At 38.8% G+C, this 21,930-nt stretch overlaps 1 protein-coding gene across 4 annotated transcripts in view; it reads left to right on the plus strand.

Annotated features, from left to right (window-relative positions):
* The first annotated feature begins 204 nt into the window (after positions 1-204).
* CLCN5 (chloride voltage-gated channel 5) overlaps positions 205-21,930 on the plus strand; it is a 158,678-nt gene continuing 136,952 nt past the window's right edge. For 2 of the 4 annotated variants that reach the window (XM_006913401.3, XM_015590549.2), the window contains exons 1-3: positions 205-428; positions 1,005-1,119; positions 2,462-2,620. Coding sequence is in view for 3 of the 4 variants with exons in the window: in XM_015590549.2 (XP_015446035.1) it covers positions 2,605-2,620 (16 nt within the window). In the remaining variant the exon portion in view is untranslated. Of the gene's footprint in view, positions 429-1,004; positions 1,120-2,461; positions 2,621-10,660; positions 10,749-21,930 lie in introns of all 4 variants that reach the window. The other 2 variants (XM_025047893.1, XM_025047892.1) reach the window with 2 other exon arrangements.

A 21,930-nucleotide genomic window follows, 5' to 3' on the forward strand; every position in this document is an offset into this window, starting at 1 on the left:
CTTCAAAAGCAATTGACACGCCTAGTTCTGCGTTAGGACCTGCCCCGTCTTCATTAAATATGGCAGCAAGCAGGGCCGGCCTACTGCGGCTGCGCACGCGGAAACCCCTCCCAGCGCCTCTTTCACCGCTGCCGTCTCTGCCCGCCCCCTCCTCCGCTAGCGTCGCCCCCTCCGCGCTCGGCTGAGGTGCCCGGAGAGGGCCGGGAAGGGCGCGCACGCGCAGACGTCAGCTGTGCTCGGCGATACTTGGCGAGGCGCCTGTCACATGAGCCGCGCGCCCGCTCAGCTCCCCCTCCTCTCGTCAGGGCTGTGAATGAAGCTCTGCCGGCTACGTGGGGCGCTAGCTCAACTTGGACGCCAGAACCGACTTGAGCTCTCGGCCTGTCCCCGGCGGACACGGGCTCCGCCGCTCCTGACCTCGGCGACAGGTAAAGACAGATGGATTCTTCCTTCCCTAACAGGTCCTTCGCAGACGGTTGGCCCCTGGAGCACCTCCTGGGCGCAGCGACACGGGGAAGCGCTCCCCTGCTGGCTCGGCCCCCTGGAGGTGGGGGTTCCCGGTGCCTGGCTGCCTCCGCCTGGCAGTCGAAGGAGTTAGATCGGCTAGTTCTAGCCAGTGCAGGGTGGTATCTTCCCCGTAGCCTAGCCTTCGTCTTCGAGCAAGGGTCGTTGCTCTGTCCCGGCAAAGTTTTCTCGAGCAGCGCCAAGCCCGCCCCGCTTTTGAATGGGAGAGGTTAGCTGCAGGCGTCCCCTTTCTAGGACTGGGGTAGGGTGGCTTTGACTGGTAAAGCTCAGTCAAGGCCCTGTTCTTCTCCCTCCTACTCTGAACTCACAGGTTGGTGTGGCTCTTAGCAAAGTGGAGTCCATACTCTCGAAAAAGTAGTTGCTGCGAGTTTTCCTTTTCCCACTTAACGCGAGTAGCTGGTCCTCTCCAGACTTTGCAGGCTTGCACTCCGCATAGGTTTACCTTCACGCTGATGCGCGTTTACCTTTATACATTTCAGAGCAAATCAGTTTCCTGGACTGCCAAGTGAAATTGTGCGCGTGCCCGTGTGATAACGTCAGTGTAAGCTACTTCGAATAAGAGGGAAATCTAGAAGTGTGGAGCATAAAAAGACAGTAAGAATCTGCTTTACATAAACTTCATACATTTTTAGCAGTTACCCAGTTGGACTTCAGAGATGTTAAATTTCCCCTGGTTCTGCCAGGCGCGGATCAGTACTATTTAACTGCACGTGAAATGGGGAGGGGGGGGGCGATGCGGGGAGGGGGGAAGTGGTGGTGGACACAAACTCAAAACAGTGTCCCAGGTTTCAGATTAAGTCATCCAAGCGCTTTTTCCTGGTGAATCCATCCTGGGACTTTGTGAGTTCCTAGTTTTCTTGGACTTCGAGAACCTTTCCTTATCTAAAGCATTGTCTTTTCTCAATCGCTGATTTTCGGACTCGTGTACACGTTCACACGGTTGTCCTTAAAAAAAAAAATCAAGAAGATCAAAATAATGACTCTTAATTTAGCCTTAATATTAGTCTTCGGTACGTGTGCGCTAGCGCTTTCAATTCAGGGTGGAGGTGTCGCTTGTATAAAAGCTATGTAAATAGCAATCTACTTTGCTGTTCACCAGGTCAAAAAGGTGAGGACTTTTTCTTAGAAAAATCAGGTTGGCTCTTATGCTAAAATAAGGAAGACCAATTTATTAATTAATAACTTGTTTAAATGGACAAAGTGTTTAATATATTAAACCTCTGAATCAAACAAAGTAGTCAGACCTTTCATTTTTTTTCTCCCATTCTTAGCGCCTGCCTTTTATATTCTTGCAAATAGTATTGTCCTAAGACTAAATTTTACATTTTAAAGGTAGGAATGAGCTGAATTAATTTGGCATTACTTAAATTAATATTTTATTTTTAATTTTTTTTGCTCCCCCCCAATTATAAAAGCAATATATGCTCCTTATAGGACATTGGTGAAGTGTGGAAAGTATAATGAAGCAGAGAGGAAGAACCGCTACTCAGGGGGCATCACTCTTTTTATTATGCTTCCTTTCTTTACTTTTCCTATACAAGATCTATTTTAAACTTTAGTCATAAAATTTGCTGTCCTTACTAATATTTTTTAATGTAAAGTTGGGGGTTTGGGGAGGTCATTGGATATTATGCTGCTCTTCATTCCCCAAAGCATAGAATGTCAAGATAGGAAAGATGGTTATCTCATCCAACCACCTATCCTTTGAGATTCCAAAACCCATTTACTGAAAATCCAGTGACTCAATGGCAATATAAACTGACTCTAGATCTCCCCATTCTATATTTCTTCAGCCATCCCTTGCTGCTTAGGGGGAACTTGACACTGCCTGTGTCTGTATATCTTTGAAAGAGAGGTTCAGGGAGGGACAGGAGATAATTTTCAAGGATTTGAATTTTTTTCATTTAGGTATTCATTTTTCTGTTTATGTTTTCAGGTTTAGGACTTGAGCATCTGGCAAGAAAGTAAGACCACACAGCTGCTGTTATATCTACATCCCATTCAAGCCTCCCTACAAAACTGGGGGGCTCTGGGAAACTCTGAGCCTGTGACTCTAACGAGGGAGAGGATAGGAAAAACATGGCCACGTGGCAGGGTAAGAAATTAATACTCATTTCTCTAACTGGTTTTTCCTCCTTCCCTATCCTCCATCCCTACCCAACCAAGCCCCCCTCCCCCAGCTAGTGGCAGGCAGCCAGCTGTTTCTTTAACCCTTTGTCTTCACGAGGACAAAGCATATTAGTTTAAAAGAAGTCACTGCTAGTTAGAAGTTCAAATCATTTTAATGTGAGTATAGAGAGGTAGTGGAGGAAGTAGCAGGAAAACGTAGTGCCAGAAGCATTTTCAAAGAACTCTCTTCATTTGAACATGTGCTCGTGGAGGTTTTATGTGAGGAAACGGGATACTTTTTCATATTTGTGTTTTTCATTTGTTTCCAGTAAATTTCTATCATAAGTTTCTCAAAAATGGGGGAAACAGATGTCAACACCTCCCTGGCTTCCTCTTCCCATTAAAGACTTTAAAACATATTTAATGTCACAATGTTTATATTTGGTGATAGAAGGAAAATGTCTGTTTTAATATTATGAACTACCTAAGAGCAAAGTTCAATGATATCTTGCCTGATGGGTTACATCTCTTGTGAACCTATGAATTCCTACCATGCACAAAGTTATTTTTATTTTTGGTGGGGGTCGAGGATTGGGCCCTTTAGGAGAGTATTGGAATCTCCAGGGTGTGTGGGATTTTTATGTTTATCACAAGGGAGTGTAGGCTTAAGAATTGGTAGACAAACAGTATCCATATTGGTGTACTATTCACAGAAGGTTAAGGATTAGAGTGAAGAGCTCTCATGTCTATAAATATTCCACAGGTAGGTTTGTTGGTGGTCTAATGTATCTTTTAAAACTGCCTCCTGTTGGTTATGGCTTCAAATATGTAGCCATACAAATGTAACAACTATTTTTGATGTACCAGGCTTGTCAAGTTAAAAACATTTGTTGAAATGGGATTCGACCTGTATGCCCATTTTGACTCACACAGTGGGCATTTATCAGGAGCAGCTAGGATATTCTTGTTTAAATCCTGAGACATTCTTTCATTCAACAAACAATACAGAGACAAGACATGGAACACTAGACCGTTACTTGTCTTATGGGAGAGTCAGACAAATAAATTATTGTGTCAGGTTGAAAAAGTGTTAAAATAGGGAGAGGTGCAAAAGGCGATGGAAGCCCAGAGGAAAGCATAATGAACTATGAGTTTCGAGCTGGTCTAATAAAAACGAGTAGGAGTTTGCCAGATGGACAAATGAGAATTGCATTCTGGGCAGACAGAGAAGCACTGTTTGGGAACTTCCAAGTTGCCGTTTGCCTCCTGTGAGATCTGTGGGGCACAACCTCAGATGAAGCAGGGAAGGTAGTTGGGGGCCAGATAATAAAGAGCGTTGTATGTTCTAGGAAGGATTTTACACTTCATCCTGAAGACAAAGATTCTAAACAGGGAAGTAACATAATCAGATTTTGTTTTAGAAAGATAACTTTGGCGGCAGTGTTGAAGTGGGGTTGGAGCCGGAGAGAATGGAAGCTAAGAGCCATTTGGGAAGTTTCTGGTATAGTGGTTTAGGGAAGAGGTGATGATCTGAGCAGAAGCAGGGGCAGCAAGGAGAGAGAGAACGGGATGAAGTCTAGAAATGTTCTGTGACAATGTGGGAGGAATCGAGCCTGGGTTGACACCCAGTTTGGGTGCCAGGGGCCAGTGGTACCATTCACTAAGATAGGGAACATGGGAGGTGGTGAGAAGGACATACTAGAAGTTAGTGTACCATGTTTGGTTTGGCCTGTCTTGTTTGAAACACCTGTGGGCTGTCAAGATGCTGTTTAAAAGCCAGTTCTGAAAGTATGGAACTGGAGTTTGTGCAGGTGGGGATCTAAAGTTTTGTTCCTAATGATATTTAAAGAGCTTATGTGTTTTCTCTGTGATTAATGGAAATGTCAGTAGTAGTTAATGATTTGTTTTATAATACAAACATTTTAATTCATAACAATTCTTAATAAAAATGTTATTAATAAAATATTTTGCTATCTCAGTACCTGAAATCTGATCTGCTTAAAATTACACTGGAGTAAAACCTAATTTTTCTACCATTAGCAAAGAGGGGAGTATTCCACATAAGTAACTCTACTTATTTTTTGTTTTGCGCAACCTCTGAGGTGATAAGCATAGTACAGTGATAATTTGAGTAGCAATACGGTATAGTAGATAAAAGTATGGGTCTGGGTTCAACTCAGTTGGTTCCATCATTTGGTAGCTGTGAAACCTTGGGCAAGTCCCTTAGCCTCTCCGTGTCTCAGTTTTCTCCTTTGTAAAATGGAGATAATAATAGAATTCACCTTATAGGGCTGCGATGAAGATTAATTAAGTTAATATATGCAAAGCACTTGGAACATATTAAGTGCCATATAAGTGTGTGTGCCGTTATTATTAGTAGTAAGATGTTTAGAATATTGTGTATCATAATAAGTACTTGGTAAAATTTAGTGACAGCTATTGTTGTTCTTACTACTACACTTTTCTACTACTACTACTACTACTACCACCACCACCACCCCACTACCACTATTATTTTGCTATAGCGTGGGCGGGATTGGGACCTTGTTCTGTGGGGAGAATTTCATGTGGTCCTTGGAAGACCTGCCCTGTGGTAGTCTGTCTGAGTCTTTAGGTAGAGATTTAGAGCAGAAGAGATCTTTAGAAAACGTGTAGCCCAACCCCTAGAGGTTAAGTGACACGCCACTTAACAGGTTAATAGTGGCGATAGGACTAAAATTCAGGTTTCCCTATTCCCTGTTCCAATTTTCTTTCCATGGGCTCATGGAAGATTGTGTGTGTGTGGGCCATTCAGCTCAAGGAAGCTCTGAGTCAGTCTCTGGAGCTAGCTGAGAAACTCTGAGAGCTAGAGAAAGCCAAAGCTCCTTAGTCTTGCAGGTCAACGCTGTCTAGTTCCTCCATTGAGAATTGGATCAGAATTCCCATACCTCTTAAACATGGTCAGCATTATTATTTTGACTTCATTTGATGGAGCCCTCTAATACATTTCCTCGCCACTTTAAACAGAGTGTACTGGGCATAATTTAACATTTTTGATAACGCAGGGTCATATTTAATAACATCAGTTTTATTGGTCTAATAGTCAACAAATGTTGAAGAGAAGACAAACCAGTTTGGAATGGGATGAAGTTGGAGACTTGTGTTGTTAGATGTTATTTATTTATTCAGTTAACATTTATGAAGCACCAGTTGTGCACCAGGCACTATGCTGGGCCTTAGAGATGTAATGATTAATAAAAACAGATATGGTCTTTGCTCTCAGGGAGTTTACCAAATAGATGAAGGTAGCATTTCAAATTCATGAAATTAGTACTTAACAAATGTGCTGAAATCATTTGGGTAAATGATACCAATGTAAATTTAGAAGAATCAAAATAATTTATTAATAAAGGGAGAGGTGCATCAGAATTGCCAGCTCAGATTTCATCCGTGCAAATTGTGATTCAGTCTTAAGACCTGAACATTTAAAGAAACTCTATAAGCAAGTCTGATGTTTAATCCTGTTTGGGAACTGCTACATTAAAGAATCAAAAGTTTTTTTTTTTTTTTTTTAAAGAAATGATAAAGGTACTCAAAAAATACAGGAGACTAATAATGTCAGGGTAGAGAAGATATTTATATGCATAATATAAAAGATAGACTGAGAGAAAAAGATTAGTATAATCGACTATATGAAAAATTTAAATTTCCGTTTAAAACCATAAATAAAGTTAATGGGAAAACTAGAAACAATTGCAACAAGACTCATTGTCCTTAATACATAGACTTACAGAGCAGTAAGAAAAATACGAGTATTTTACTAGAAAAATGTGCAAAGGGTGGGAATAGGAAAATACATACAAGAAAAAATTTAAATTGCCAATAAACATGTAAAAATATTCTTGGTAGTAAAGGAAGGGGAATTAAAATGGCATACCATTTTCTCCAATAAAATTTGATTAAAGATTAAAAAGAAATGGCAAACTCAGTGTTGGTATGGACACTCACACATTTTTGATGGGAATGTCAATTTGGCAATATTTATCAAAACCTTTTAGACCCAGCAATTCCTTTTCTGAGAATTTATCCTAAGTAAATAATGAAGGGTGTGTACAAAGATGTATCAGTAAGGGTATTGATTGCAACATTTTCTGTAGTGGGAAAAATGATAGCATTTGGCATTCTGATGCATTGATACAGTGTAATACTATAGTTACTAAAATGATAATGTAGAGTTCTATTTATTAACATAGAAATAGATTCCTATGTTAAATGGTGGGGTTGGGGAAAGCAAATCTCAAATTATCAATAGTTATATCTTCATGATATAATGGAAAAGTATGGGATTGTTCCATTTCTGGCTTTTAATTTAAGTGTGGGTTTATATGTATTTCTGTGTGTTTCATGTTACATACACACCTATGTGATAATACAGAATGGAAGGAAATGAAACAAAGTTGATAAAGTGGCTATCTCCAGGTAGTAAGATGCAGTTATTTTTTATATTTTTATTTTCTAATATTTATACAATGAATATATATTCCTTCTATAATCAGAAAACAGGTACTTTGAAAAAGATATATAAAATAACAGTGCCTTCCACAAGGAGTGAATTCTGGACAGCTGCTTCAGCCAGTCTGTGGCCCTTCCATCTCCAAACTGAAAAAAAAAAAAGAAAGAAAGAAAGAAACCACGCCCCTGAGGGTTTGGTTAGAGCATTTTTTTGCTATTAATATTTCCTTAAGTAGTCTTGTAATTTTTGGCGATCTTTCCTATTGACTTCTAAAAACTCTTTTAGGAGCGAGAGTAGGAACAGAGAGATTGTACAAAAATGGGGAAATCACTTAATCTAGTGTGGGAGTTACATAATGAGGCGAGGTGGCTAAATATGTCAGAGTAAGCATAAAAATAAGGTCGAGGGAAATTATAATAAAATAGTTGTAATGAGAAACTGTTCTGTTGGCTTCAGATCCAAAAGAAGCATGTTTCAACCTTGCAGCTTATTATTTGTTTGTTTGTTTGTTTGTTTATTGGCACAGTGTATTTGTAAACACTCTGGTGATTTAGCTAACACATGGAGGCCAGGGGAGCATCACGGTAGTCAGTGGATAGATGACAGAGCTTCAGTGTGAAATCTGGATAGCTCTGTGGCTGCATAGTTGGACCACCATTGCATAAGTAAGGAGTAAAGAAAACAATATTTCAGATAATTCTTCTCTCAAAGCCAGGATTCCTTCTCAAGCATATGGCTATAGAAGGAGCATGGGCCTTGGAATCCAATACACCTGGATCTGAATCCAGCTCTGCCAGTTTGGTAGTCAAAGTTACCTAAACTCCAAAAGGCTCAGTTGTCTCCTCTGGAGTTAAATGTAGTCTCTGGAGACACACTCCTCCCTGGGTTTGTAGCCTGGCTTGGTCACTGCTAGTAGTGGGCAAGTTATTTCATTTCTTTGTGCCTCACCCTTTTCATGTGTAAAATGAGGTTAATAATAATCAAACCTACTCCTAGGATTATTGGGGGATAAAGTGAGTTAATATGTATATATATGGCCTTTGAACGTTGCCTGGCACTTGTTAAGCACTCACAAATGTTGACCTTTACTATTATAATGTGCAAAAAGATATGATAATATTTACCTTCCACAGTTGTAGATGAAAATGAGAATCACCAAAATGCCCAGCCTGTCTTAGCTGCTTGGATTGTATAATAATTGCAGCAGCAAACAAACAAAACGATACACTCTTAAAAGGATGTTTTTTTTAATTGGAAAGGGTCTTTTGAGGTGATCTATTGAAAATGCCTCATCTTGCAAAGGAGGGAACTGAGGCCTGGTGAAACTTATTCTGGGTCATACTGCTGTCACATAGTGCATATAGCCAGGATTGGACCCTGGGCTCCTGATGATCCATGCTGCCTGGTGCGCTGCCAGTCTGTCTGCCTGTTTAGCCCTACTGCTAAGTGTTAGTCTTTTCATACTATGCTTTATATTGATACTTTGACAAGTTCAATTTTTTTTTTCACCCAAAGAATTGTTTTGTCATTGAGGCTTCCTGAGTGAGTTTTTTCTTCCCGTCACTCTGTTAGCATTTTTTTTTGAAATAAATGATAGGTTCTTATGTTTAGATTAGAATTATGATTCAAAACTTCCTTTTTCATATAAGGCTCTTCTGTTTATGGTGGGCAGAGATGGAGGAGAGACTAGAAAGTTTCACTACAGGTGGCCAGATGCCAGATTCTTCTTATTCTTCCTACCTTCTGTTAATACACAGGTATTTATAGACCTGTGGTCAGACCAAAGAAGCTATTGAGTTAATAGGATGAGGTAATTCCCTTAGTAATGGCATATTTTGATGTTTTTCAACCCAATATCATTCAGACGTTAGGTAGTATTTTATTGTATTTATTTAGGATTTCTATCTTGACTACTTAATGAAGAGCAACACAGAAATTGCAACACAGAGCAGTTAGAAATAAATCCAGGACAGAGACCATTCAGTAGAGATGAACTGGGTATTATCAGGCATGTGAGATACTCTGGACACTGATTTTTTCTTTTATTCCTTCTGGCCCTCACAAAAAAACGATAAGCACACTAAATTACATCATTGACATCTTCTGGCCAAAAAAGTGTTCAGATGTAGAGAACCTCCCTTACCCTGTCTGTACTAAGTCTTCTGGTCTTTCCACTGCCCTCCCTTGGCCTGGCCTGACTTGTGGCCACCTGTGACTCAGCACTGAATATTCCCAGGCTGAAATCACGATCTTTCCTATTTAGCTTGAGAGTGGTGAGAGGCAGGTGGATAGAGGAATCACTACCATCCAAATTCTCAACTCTGCCAGTGCCTTCTTTCCCTTGGGTTCTACTGGTAATAAATAATAATAGAGCCTCTTTCTCTTACATTCTTTGTATCAAATAAGTGTACCACCATCCACCCAGATACCAAAGCCAAAAGTCTGTGGGGCACTACACAGTCCTTGCTCTTCCCCACGTGCAATCCATCCTGGTGGCCTAGATCATTTCAGTAGGTCACATTGCTGGCAGACACCTACTCACCTTTTAGCCATCAGCTCAAGAGTTGTCTCTTCTCCGCAGTCTTTCTCAAAACCTCACCCATCCTCTGGTAAAATTCGTTTTTCCCTTCTTTGTGTATTTCCTCACTATTGTATACTCCTTGAAGGTATTGGCTGTATTTGTTTGCTACTTCTGTTTTTGTGTGTGCTGTGTGCCAGACACTGCATTGGGTAAGAGCAGGGGTTATAGCAGTGACCTCAGAAATTATAATTCTTGCCCTCTTAAGCCTTGCAGTCATGTGGGAGAGTTGGTTTGCAAGCAAATAAATACACAAATATTTCATTATGAAGTGTGAGTGCTATGAAGTAAAGTCTGATGAAATGAATAATAAATGAGGCATAATTTATTGGGAGGAGGAGTCTGGGAGGGAGTGACAAGTTCAGCTGAGACTGAAGATGAGTAGGAGTTATCCAGGTGAAGAGTTGGGGGAAGAGCATCTCAGGCATAGAAAATGAAGTGGAAATCCCTGAGACAGAAAGAGCCTGGATTCTTCCCCAGCATGGTCCAGTGTGGGTGGGCCACAGTGAGTGAGGTATACAGGGACACAGGATGAAATTGGAGGGTTGGGTAGGTCGCTGGTCACACAGGGTTTTGTAGGCCATGTTACTAAGTCTCCTAAGTGCAATGTAAAGGCTTTGTGGATAGACTGGATAGGGCAGAGTGACAATGAATGAGATGGGAGTGTCTAGTTCATCTTCGAGTACTACCTACCTAGCAGAGAGTGCCCAACACATCCTATGTGCTAATCGAGTCTTGGTTTAATGAGTAATAATTGCCTTGCCTTCCTACCAGAATTGCCATGGGGTTTAAATGAGGTAAGATATGCTAAGTTGCTTTACAAAATATCAAATGTTAGACAAGTGTTATTCTAGATGTGATTCACTAGATTGTATACAATGATGCTTATAGATGTTCACTATCACTGGAAAAAAGACAACAGATATTCTGTTTAACTAGCAAAATCTCTTTGTCAGATCATCCCATGCCACGAACATGCGGACCTACTGAGTTCTTACATATTCAAAGTATGTCTCCATTGCCAATGTCTTTAACTAATTATGGGTGAGTGGAAACTAACTTTTATCACACTGTTATGTAGCACTCCTGGTGTTAGAGATAATTGTGGGTATGTTACCAGGAGCTGTATAGGTTTCTCTTCTATACTGAATTCACTGCACAAAATTTCTGAACCTAAACAATTCATTATTCAAGAGCTGGACTAATTCTTAGGAATAGCACCCTCTTAATTTGCATTCGGATAGGGGCAAGGCTAATCATAGCAAGGTGTGGCTGCCACCAGCTGTGGCACTTGGTTTTCTAGACTATAAAAGGTGTAACAAAATCCTCAGTGAGCTGCTATTTTTGTGTTAAATATCTAGTCCCTATTTGAGCTGCAGGAACTTTAGGTGATTGATTTAAAAGCCCACTTCTGTGCAGTGTTGGTGGGAGTATAAATTGTTAGAGACCAGTTGGAGGGCCGTTTGGAAATCCTAATCAAAATGTAAGATATGTATACCTTTTGTCCCAGTAAATCTAGTCTAAAAAAGAACTGCACAAAAGTCATTTGCTAAAGGATGTTAGTTACCTTGTTGTCATTTTTTATTTTTACTATTGATAATCTTGATGCCCATCATGAGACTGGTTATAGTAATAATGGTGTATACACACTATGAAATGCTGTACATTTCATTAAAAGGAGTGACATAGAACTACGTATAATGACAGATAATGCTGTCCAACCTACGTTTTAAGTGGGAAAAAAGTGAAGAATTATATGATACTATTTGTACAACAGAAAGAAGGGGAGGTAGAGGATAGATAAATGTTTGTATATATGTATACTTACATATGTGTAGACATTTTCTGGAATGATATACAAGATATGGTTATCATTGTTACCTTGGAAACTGGGGGTGGCAGGGGTAGGGGTTCTTCATTTTCACTTGACACCTTTCTATACTACTTGACTTGTTTACAAAAACTATTAATGCCTTTAAATAACAAAATTTAAATAAAACCTATATCCCACTCAATTCTTTTCTTGACTCTATTATACTAAGGCATAAAAGGTGTAATAGTGTTTGAGGTGAGAGGTCAGGTCTGAAGCACAGGAGGCCGAGTCTGGGCACATCAAGGACCCCTGAAAGCTACCAGGGATTCATTGTGGCCAGGGGGCTCAGGGGAGGAGCTGTGGCTTTGTTAAAGCTTCATGCTAAAAAGTAAGTGAAATAAAATTAGTTAAAGACCATGGTTTTATTAGGTTTATTTTTTTTTTGATGAAGCAATTTTAATTATGTCATTAGTTTTGATCTGTGGGTATTTTAATACCTAAGTAGCATAGTAATTTTATTCTAGGCCACACTTAAACAATTAAGTGTCTCAGTGTCTGGATAAATAGTTGTTCTTGCTTAACTTTTTAAAACATTGCCAGTGAATGCTAGGCTACCATTTCTTGAGCATTTTGCTTAAGGACCTGAGGAGGACTGCAGGTATGGTCTTTTATTTGAAGTAGAGTAGATATAAATAGCCTGATATTTACATAATAAAGTTATGATTAAATTAAATCTTCAAATGCTTCAAGATAATTTTGGCTCACTCCTCCTGGCCCCACCCCCCAAAAAATGAAGGCCTTTGCCTGAGATACAAGAAGTAAAAGGAATGTCCAGCTGAAAGTTCTCTTGATTTGGTTTAATGAATAGTTTCTTCGCTCAGTTTTGTATGTTTAGAGACGAGTCACTAGCCCATCTTAACTGACCCTGGTTCTCTAATATTTGAAATTTTAGCCAGGAGGTGGATGGTAGAAAACTTAACAATGAATTAAGAAGCAAGACAGGTTTTACTTGGATATTTAATTGTATGCATAAGATGGGCAAGTGGCAGAGACTGGAGTGATGAGAGCAGTTGTGAGAAAGGAGAAAGGCTAAGTAATTTCAGGGTATAGATAGGTGTAGAAAGACTGGAATCATAAAGCATACAATTTTTGAGAGATTTTTCTGGCTGTGGAAACCATGGAGCATGAGGAGCTACCTGGAGTGTGGTTTGAGGTTGAACCTGAACCTGGACCTAGAAGTTATGCTTAGAGAGTCAGACAGAAGGAATCTCGTCTTTGCTGGTGGTCAGAGAAACTGTTAGAAATGGCCTCAGCTTGGCCTAGGTGTAAAGGAGGGAGAAACTGGGACAAGAAAACAGGCATTCTAGAAAGATGGACAGAGAAGACCTGAGCCTTGGAGGTTGTATCTGCCAGAGCTGGTACTTGGCTGCCTGTGTAGAGGATGTTGCTGAGAGGCCTCACTCCTTAGTAAAGCATTCTGATTTGACTGAGGTTGAAGAAGAGAACAGATAAAAATAGCTATCGCTTATTGGATACTTACTGTGTGCTTTTCCCCAAGTGCTTTATATGGGTTCTGAGCTCGTAACTGATAGAGATACAGTTATGAGTGGCAGTCTAGCTCTAGAACCTGTGCTCTTGGTTACTTTCTATTCCTAGGACCATCACTCTAAGAATCCTTCCACCACCACCACGCAAGACAATCAGAGTGGTAACCAGTTGTGAAAGAAGGAAACTTCCTATTAGAGTACGCCTGCTGTGGTACTAATGAGCAAGTGAAATGATCTTAGGGGAGTAAGAAACAGAAGGCTTGAATAAACAGCTGATGGATAAGTGAAATTCTGTGGCCAAAATTTTGATTCTTTCTAAATTGAAGAATGTAATCTTCTGTGTGGAAGACACTGCTAGGTGTCACATGTGGAACTAAGAGGAATCAGAGGCAGAAACTGTCCTCGTAGCTAGTCTCTGAGTAAGTTAAAACGTGCACAAGTAATCACTATCCAAGCAAGTGCTAGAGACACATTATAAGAGAGGTTTAGAATACTAATAGGAGATAGACAAAGGTGAGGAGGTGGCTTCTGAGGTAGACCATGTAATATGGGGTAGGTTCTTTTATAGTTGTTGATGTTGGAGATAATGATTTTTGTCAGGGAGTCAGAAAAGTATCATGCCAGGTCTGTTATATTTATACGCATTGTCTCATTAAATCCTTACAACAACACTTTATTGATCAGATGATTTATTGTCAAAACCAGGGAAATTTTGAGAGTGAAGCAGTGTGCTAATCAGATGGGGTAGGCATAGACAGGGACTGACTCAGGAAAACCAGGACATACGAGGCAGTTGGTATTATCCTCATTTCATAAATGAGAAAAATGAGGCTCTAAGTCACATAGTGAGGAAATGGTAGAGCCAAGACTTGAATTTAACTCTGGTTCCCAAACTTCATTCTGTAAGTAATGGGGGACAATGTCATGGTTAGAGCTATGTAAGACAGATGCGAAGGAGATACTGGAATTGGGAAGATTAGTTAGGAGATTGCTGAAAGAGATTCAGGTGGAACATTATGAGGGTCTGGATATAAGATGTAAACTATTGGTAAACTTCGGAGGAAGACAAAAAGTAAAGGATGACTCAGGATTTCAAATTATTTTAGTGAAAACATTGTTAACCCAAAGCAGCCATTGTAACCTAGAAAAGTAATGTCAGTTTTCATTAGTGTTCTAGATTAAGAGAAATTCTGCTTCTCAGTACAATTGACTTACTGATTTGTAATCATGAACAAATTGTTTAACCCTCCTTTGCCTGAATTTATTCATCTGTAAAATGTAATCTATTACTAAAAAGCTCCTGAAATAGCTCAGCTTATCTGAATTTTTTTACCTCCACATTTTCAAAATTTGAGTGCTTGTGCTCAGTAATGTGAAATTGAGCCCCAGTGTTGAATATACTCATTTTTATATTATCAAACAATAATTATAATATTGATAATGATGTGTTGTTTCCCTCTTCCAAATTCCTGCTTCTATTACCTCCTTTAACTAATTGCCAGATGAATTCTAATGCTTGCTTTATAACATCTTTTCTATCATTGTCTTAAGCTGCTTTAAGTTGTGTACACACACACACACACACACACACACACACACACACACACCCTCCCTAATCATGGGAGTGATATCCCATCACCTTTGCTGTACTCTGTTGGCTAGAAGCTAGTCACAGGTCCTGTCCACACTCAAGGCAAGGGGATTATACAAGAGCATGAACACCAGGAGGTAGTCATTATTGGGGGTCGCTTATTATTGTCTGCTACCCTTGGCATGGAGCCGAACAAGGCTAATTGGAGACTTTGCAATGTACTATTAATCCATTAATGGACACTCAATGGGTGAGGCTGCTCTAACAGTTGTGACTTTAACTTTATTGTCATCCAGCGAATGTTTTTCCCATTTGCTTACAAAGATATAATAAGAGATGATGTTCAATAACTTGCCTAAAATTATTATGTGGTACCTTTCTCTGAGACAGAGAGCACTGGACTAGGAGTAGAATTGTGGTGATGGAGATAACAATTTGGATAATAACAGATATATAAGTAAAGATTTATCTCCCCTGGGTCTGGGGCTTAGGAGAACATTTGGGCTGAAATACAGATTTGGGATTCTTTCATGTATAGATGGTAAATAGAGCCTAGGGTATATGTATAGTTTGAGGTGGGAAAGGTGCCAAGGGTGGAGTTCTGGGGGAAACTCAGGTACTCTGTCTAAGTGGTTTCCCTAACCTCCTAATCTAACAAGCCCAATGAAACAGGAAACAAGTTACCCAGCTTCAGAGGAAAAGTCATATTATTTTTTTATTGCTTCTGCCTTCAGTCCCATCTCTTCCTGTCTATTCCAGATACTACTTATCCAATTACCCTCCTTTTATTCTGGTATCTTCTCTTTCCGCTGGACCCATTCACTAGACTATCCATAAATACGTTGCAGTATCCCTCTGCTGTGCTCTCTAGCTACCAATACCTGTCTTGTCAGCCACTAAACCTTTCTGGGCCTCAGTTATCACAAGATTGAGGGGCATGATGTAGGAAGAAGGTTATAATTTTTAAGAAGCCTCTTTCAGATCTAAATTCTGTTTTATCATCTTATTTCTCTCCTCTTTTCCCCTTTTGGTTCTGTTGACAGTTCAGTTCCTTTTTGAAACTTCCCTCCCTTGGCCACAGAGTTGTTATATCCTCCTAGTTCTCTTTCTGCCAGCCTGTCCCACTGCTGTTTCTTTGCTTTTGCTTCCTTCTGCCCCTAATTATGTCCATATTTGGAAATAACATGTTCTTTGCCTTTTCTCTCTTTATACTCTCTCCCTCTGAGATTTTGTCTTCTCTCCTGGCTTTACCTATGCTGGATTTTAATTACAGAAATAACACATGACTACATGTTCATGTTTTAAAAAATATAGAAGCATCTTGACTAAAAAGTGAAAGTGCCCCTTCAACTTGCTCCTCAGAGGTAACCACCATTATCACATTGTTGTCTTGTCTTCTAGGTGTTGAGTCTCAAGCCCATAAATGTAGCTCTAAACTGTAGTTTTTCATCTGTAGCTGCAATCAGGTTACCCTTACTCGAATGCTCCACTATCAGCATGTCAAATTAGCCAGCTGAATGACTTTGGTTATGTGGTTGATGTGATTCTTTCTGTGGTTGTTCCTATTTTGTGATTCTTTCATGTCTAATATGTATTTCTTTTTGTGTCCCCCTAGCATTAAAGAGTAGATATTCCCTGTATGTTTGGTTGATCCTGTTATTTTATGGCTGATACAGTCTTGTTAGTACTCCTTCCCAATTTGCTTATGTGCACAGACCCAAGGAAATAGAATATCTTTCCTCTGTCAAAACTTTAGATGAAAAGGTGGACAACTGGATATATGGCCCAGTCATTGGGAACCAGAAATACAACTACTTAGGTGAGTAACAGGAAACATGGGGACTTGATGGAGGAGAATAAAGTGGTAGATGGGTAGTATATTGGAAACTTTGATCAGTAAATTAAAGCCAAGGTGCTAACATTAAAGAAATATATGATGGAAAGATATATGCACACTGATGTTCATAGCAGCATTATTCACGGTGGCCAAAGTGTCCTGTGATAGATGATTGGATAAAGAAGCTGTGGTACATATACATATAATGGAATATTACTCAGCTATAAGAAGTTTGGGGATAATTTAGAGATGAAATACTGCCATTTGTGACAACATGGATGGACCTCGAGATACTCATGCTAAGCGAAATAAGCCAGACAGAAAAAGTTGAAAATCACATGATATCACTTATATGTGGGATATAAACCTAAAAGCAACAAACAAACAGGATAAACAGAGACTCATGGACATGGACAATAGACTAGTGGTTACCAGAGGGTGGAGGGAAGGGGGGAGGTAAATGATTTAAAGAGGGTCAAACGTGGTGACAGAAAGAAACCTAACTATGAGGTGAACACACAATGCAATATATATATGACTTACTGTTGATTTGTACACTTGAAGCTTACTGGATTTCGTTAACCAACGTCACCATAATAAAAAGGAAAGCATATATATAATGAGCTCTAAAATTTAAATATCTTAATCTAAAATATTAGCTACTGAAATCGCTATTTGTGTGAAAACATTGTTTGGGCTCTGAAAAAGATACATGGATAAGCACTGCAGTGTAATGGGTCATTTTACAAAGTATTTCTCATTATATGAGTATTAATTACAAATTAACTAGAAAATTAACTAGAATCCCGATTGCCAATGGAAATTGATCACTCCATGTTGTATTAATGAGGCTGTGTCATAAGCAGTGACACCCTGAAAATTGCAGGTCTCTGTTATATTAATTCCAAAAGAATTTAGGGTAGCCATGGTCTAGTATCCAGAGTTGTGGGTCTTAACTGAGGGTCATTTTTCTCCTTTGGGGGCATTGGGCAATGCCTGAAGGCATATTTTGTTGTCATAACTGGGGGAATGTTACTGGCATTTAGTGGGTAGAAGTCAGGAATCTGTTAAATATCCTATATTGTCCCCCACAAACCTTGCTCCAGGGAATTTGGGTGTAGGAGGAGAGCCATGGAGGTGGTCAATGATGCCCCGTTGTCTTTATGCTGATGTCCTGTAATTCTTAACCTTGGAGGATATGATGATTGTTTGGATTTCAGTGATAGCAGTGTAAATATCAGAAAGAGGAATCTTATTATGCTTTTCTAGGTATTCTAATTATTTGGATGTTAAGGGAAATTATCCCCAAACTTTGTCAATACTCATTTTTTCAAGGGGAACTTATTGCCAGAACACTTAAAGAGAGCTAAACAAGAATGCTAAGACCTGATGCAATTTCATATTGAGTTATTGCTGTGGTATACTACATTTTAATTCTTAGTCCTAAATACTGCAGGCTACCAACCTTATCTTAAATTGAGATATAGCTCAGGAATTTAAGTGGACCCAAGGCCATGTGGTGATTTAATCATAGACACTGGGCCAGAAATCAGGTTTCTCGATTCCTAGGCCATTGTTCCTTCAGTTCTTTCATTGCTTCTGTATGGCTGCTTCTCTGCTTTGAGTCTTCTGAAATGCACAATCAAGTATGTCAAAGATGGTTTTAGGTGCTGGACATTTTGCAAATTTTTGCAAAAATATTCAACTTCACTAGTCAGCTAAGAAAAAGCAACAAAAATAACCCCAAATAATGCAGAATTAAACTTAAGGAGTTATACTTTTTCACCAATTCACATGGATGCAACATTGCAGCAATTGTGGAAAGAACTTAAAGAAAGTGGTAGGGTGAAAGGACTTAGTATAACACAGCTGGATGGCATTTCTCTAAGCTACCATTTTGAAGAATATTGCCATTTGGACAAACTCCCAAACTCCATTTGGCTAGCACTTTGGAATTTTAAATGAGTAAAAATATGATTTTCCATTGCTCCCAGCTGCTCTGCATGGTTTAATAGACAACTATTTAAAAGAGAATAGAACCAGCATTGATTTGTTTTTTGTACTTGGGAAATACACTTGTTATTTTCATATGCTCAGTTTCTTTATATAGCAAATAGAGGATGATAGTGTAAAGGCAGTTAATATTTATTTAATATTTATTGAACCCTTACAATTTACCAGATACTATTCTAATCCTTTACGTATATTATTAAACTTCAGTAAATCCCTATAAGGTAAATACCGTTATTCCCAGTTTAAAATCGAGGAAACTGAGGTTAAGTAACTAGCTTTCATAGTAAATAAGTAGTGTCTGATAGGAATTGAGACATGCCGTAAATGGAAAATACATACCAGCTTTCAAAGAATTAGTATGATAAAAAGAATATAAAGTATTTCAATAATTTTTAAAACATTAATTACATGTTAAAGTGATACTATTTGGGATAAATTGAGTTAAATAAAATCTATTATTAAAATTAAATTCACTCTTTTTACTTTTTTTAAAATTAAATTTATTGGGGTGAAATTGGTTAATAAAATTATATCGGTTTCAAGTGTACAGTTCTGTGGACATCATCCATCTACTGCATGTGTGTTCACCACTCAAAGTCAAATCTTCCATCACCATATATTTGACCCCTTTTATTTTTTTTCTATCTCCCCTCTCCCTTTCCCTCTGGTAACCACTAAACTGTTGTCTGTGTCTATGAGTTTGGAAACAACAAATAAACAAGTCTTTTTAATTGTCTTAATGTAGCTTCTAGAAAATTTAAAGTTGTATATGTGGTTAGCATTTTTATATTTCTGTTAGATGGCACTGTTCTAGAGAGTTTTATCAAGCCAGCTCCCGGGGTGGGTGATTCTCATCCTGTTATAGAAATGAGACTAAAAGCTGAGAAAGGTAAAAATTAGATCTGTTCTCTAATGCTTGCATTATCAAGAGGTGAGGAGGGAGGATCTTTTTAAACTTATGTAAGTTCTAAAGTTTTAGTCCTGTTGACATCTATTGAATAACTGTAAGACACTGTGTTGATATTATGGCTCAGATAAAAATCAGTAACTTAGACCTTTTTGTCAAGGAGCTTATCATCTAGTAAAAGAACACGTACACACGCAACTCTATATAAAATCATAAGTAATGAGTGGTAGAAACAAAGGGATTAGAATCTTAAGAGCACAAGAGGTAATTTGCAGCTATGGTGAGGAGGAGAGAAGGTTTAGGAAGGAGGTGACATTTGAGCTGGCTGGAGAAAGATAGGATTTTAAAAGAGGTCCTGTCTGAACTCAAAGGAACATTCAGAAATAGGTGACAGATCATTGACTGGCATGGTTTTTTGTTCACCAAATGGAAGCTCTGTATGACACAAAATGGAGAGAATTTCAATACACTGAAATGGGGATTTTTTCAGGACCCGTCTGTGTTGCTACGCCTTCCTTGGCAGACCCCTTTCTTGCATGTACATAGAAACTTCCACTCACTTAACAGTCTACATATTTAAGTCTTTTGATTTCTGATCTCCTGGATCATCCAGGCATCAAGTGTTGCTTAAGCACATAGCTTGTGCCTGTGCATATGTTTTTTAGGTATGGATAGATGGACAGGTAGATAAATTGTTTTTAAACTGTAGTTAATGTGGGTCAAACTTGAAATTTAGGTTTAACATGAATTTCTTCTTATAAATTGTTCTCTAATGACTGAAGCAAATAATTGTAGCTCCCTCCATGGGGAGGAGTAAGCAAGGGTCATAAAGAGCCTAGAAATGTTATTCTAAGAGAAGCTTCTCAACCTTGAAATGAAGAAGTGGAAAAAAAATTCTCCCTTCAGCCCCTACCAATACCACTATGTTTAATTCTGTCCTTTCCTTCCACCTAACAATTGTTTATCAAATTGATTGGTTTGTTTTTATATGGAAGTCATTCGGCATTAAAAAAAAAAGGACTTCAGGGGAGAAAAAGAATATACCTTTCAAGATAAAATTCAGAAAAAAAAAAAAAGAACTCTAGAGCCTTAAGTAGTGGGGACTGTCCACTCTATATACTTGCAGGGCCTTTGTCTTCCAGGTGGGATTTTATTGTTTTTGTCTGATTGTTTTATGGTAATAGAATTTTGTCCCTTTAATAGAGAAAATGCTGCAGTGACTCCATCCTTTCCAGAGGATACCATACAGTTCATTGATTTTTTCCTTTCGTAGAATCCTAAAATGTTAAAGCTACAGAGATATACTCTTATAGAGTGTTAGAGCAACTCTTTTAGAAATAATAATCCATCTTTTCTCTTTAAAAAATAAAAATTAGTGTACTATGTTCTTATTATAACAAGTTTTTACAAATTAGAAGCTACAAAGGAACAAAGAAGAACTTTAACATCTCAAAATTAAAGAAAGAGAGAACATTTTTTAAAAATTAAGTTTATTGGGGTAACATTGCTTAATACAATTATATAATTTTCAGGTGCATTATAATTTTTAAAAACATTCATTCATTCATTCATTCATTTAACATTTTATTTATTATTTTCCCACTTTCTCCTCTCCCCTCCCCTCTGGTAACCACTACTAGTCCATTGTCCATGTGTCTCTGTTTATTTGTTCTGTTCGTTTGTAGGTGCATTATAATTTGACATCTGTATATTCTATTGTGTTTACCACCCAAATTCCAGTTTCCTTCAGCTACCATATATTTGATCACTCGTACCCACTTCACCTCTCCCTACTCCCCTATATTTGATCCCCTTTACCCCGTCTACCTCCTGTTCATTTGGCTTATAGGTTTATATCTCACATATAAGTGATATCATGTGATTTTCAACCTTTTCTGTCTGGCTTATTTTACTTAGCATGATTATCTCGAGATCCATCTATGTTGTCACAAATGGCACTATTTCATCTCTCTTCCTCTGCCAGGACACATACCTAACCCACACCTGGGGACCTCAGAGAGACTCCTTTGCCAGGGGGCCATACCACTGCACGTCCTTTCCTTTGTCAATGCGTCCTCCCTCCCCCAGAGCTGGCTCCTCATAAGACTTTGCTGCCCTCCTAGCGGTCAGCTTGGGGACATTTTAGTGGTTAGGACCATTAAATACAGAAACGTCTTAGTTTAAAGTCAAGAACAAATTGAAATTAAAAGAAGAAAGAACATACCCCGAGCCTTCAGAACTTAATGCAGAAAGTAAAGCGGAAAAAAGAAAAAGAAAGAAAAGAAATGGAAAAACAGTATGAAAAATCACCATCTATTCTAAGTGTAATTTTCATGACTGAAAAAAACATTCAATGACTGGGTTCTGGGCCTGAAGCAAAGAGAAGGTTTGCATGAACTCATGTGGGCACAGCCTCTCTTCCGTACGTGAATGGAGGCAAAGCCAAAGATCGGGGCCGACACAGCTCAATTTTTTGTTTCCTTTCCATCTCGATGGTGGAGAGGAAACGCATGGTTAA

Source organism: Pteropus alecto, unplaced genomic scaffold (genome assembly GCF_000325575.1).
Source record: "Pteropus alecto unplaced genomic scaffold, ASM32557v1 scaffold365, whole genome shotgun sequence".
Lineage (NCBI taxonomy): Eukaryota > Metazoa > Chordata > Mammalia > Chiroptera > Pteropodidae > Pteropus > Pteropus alecto.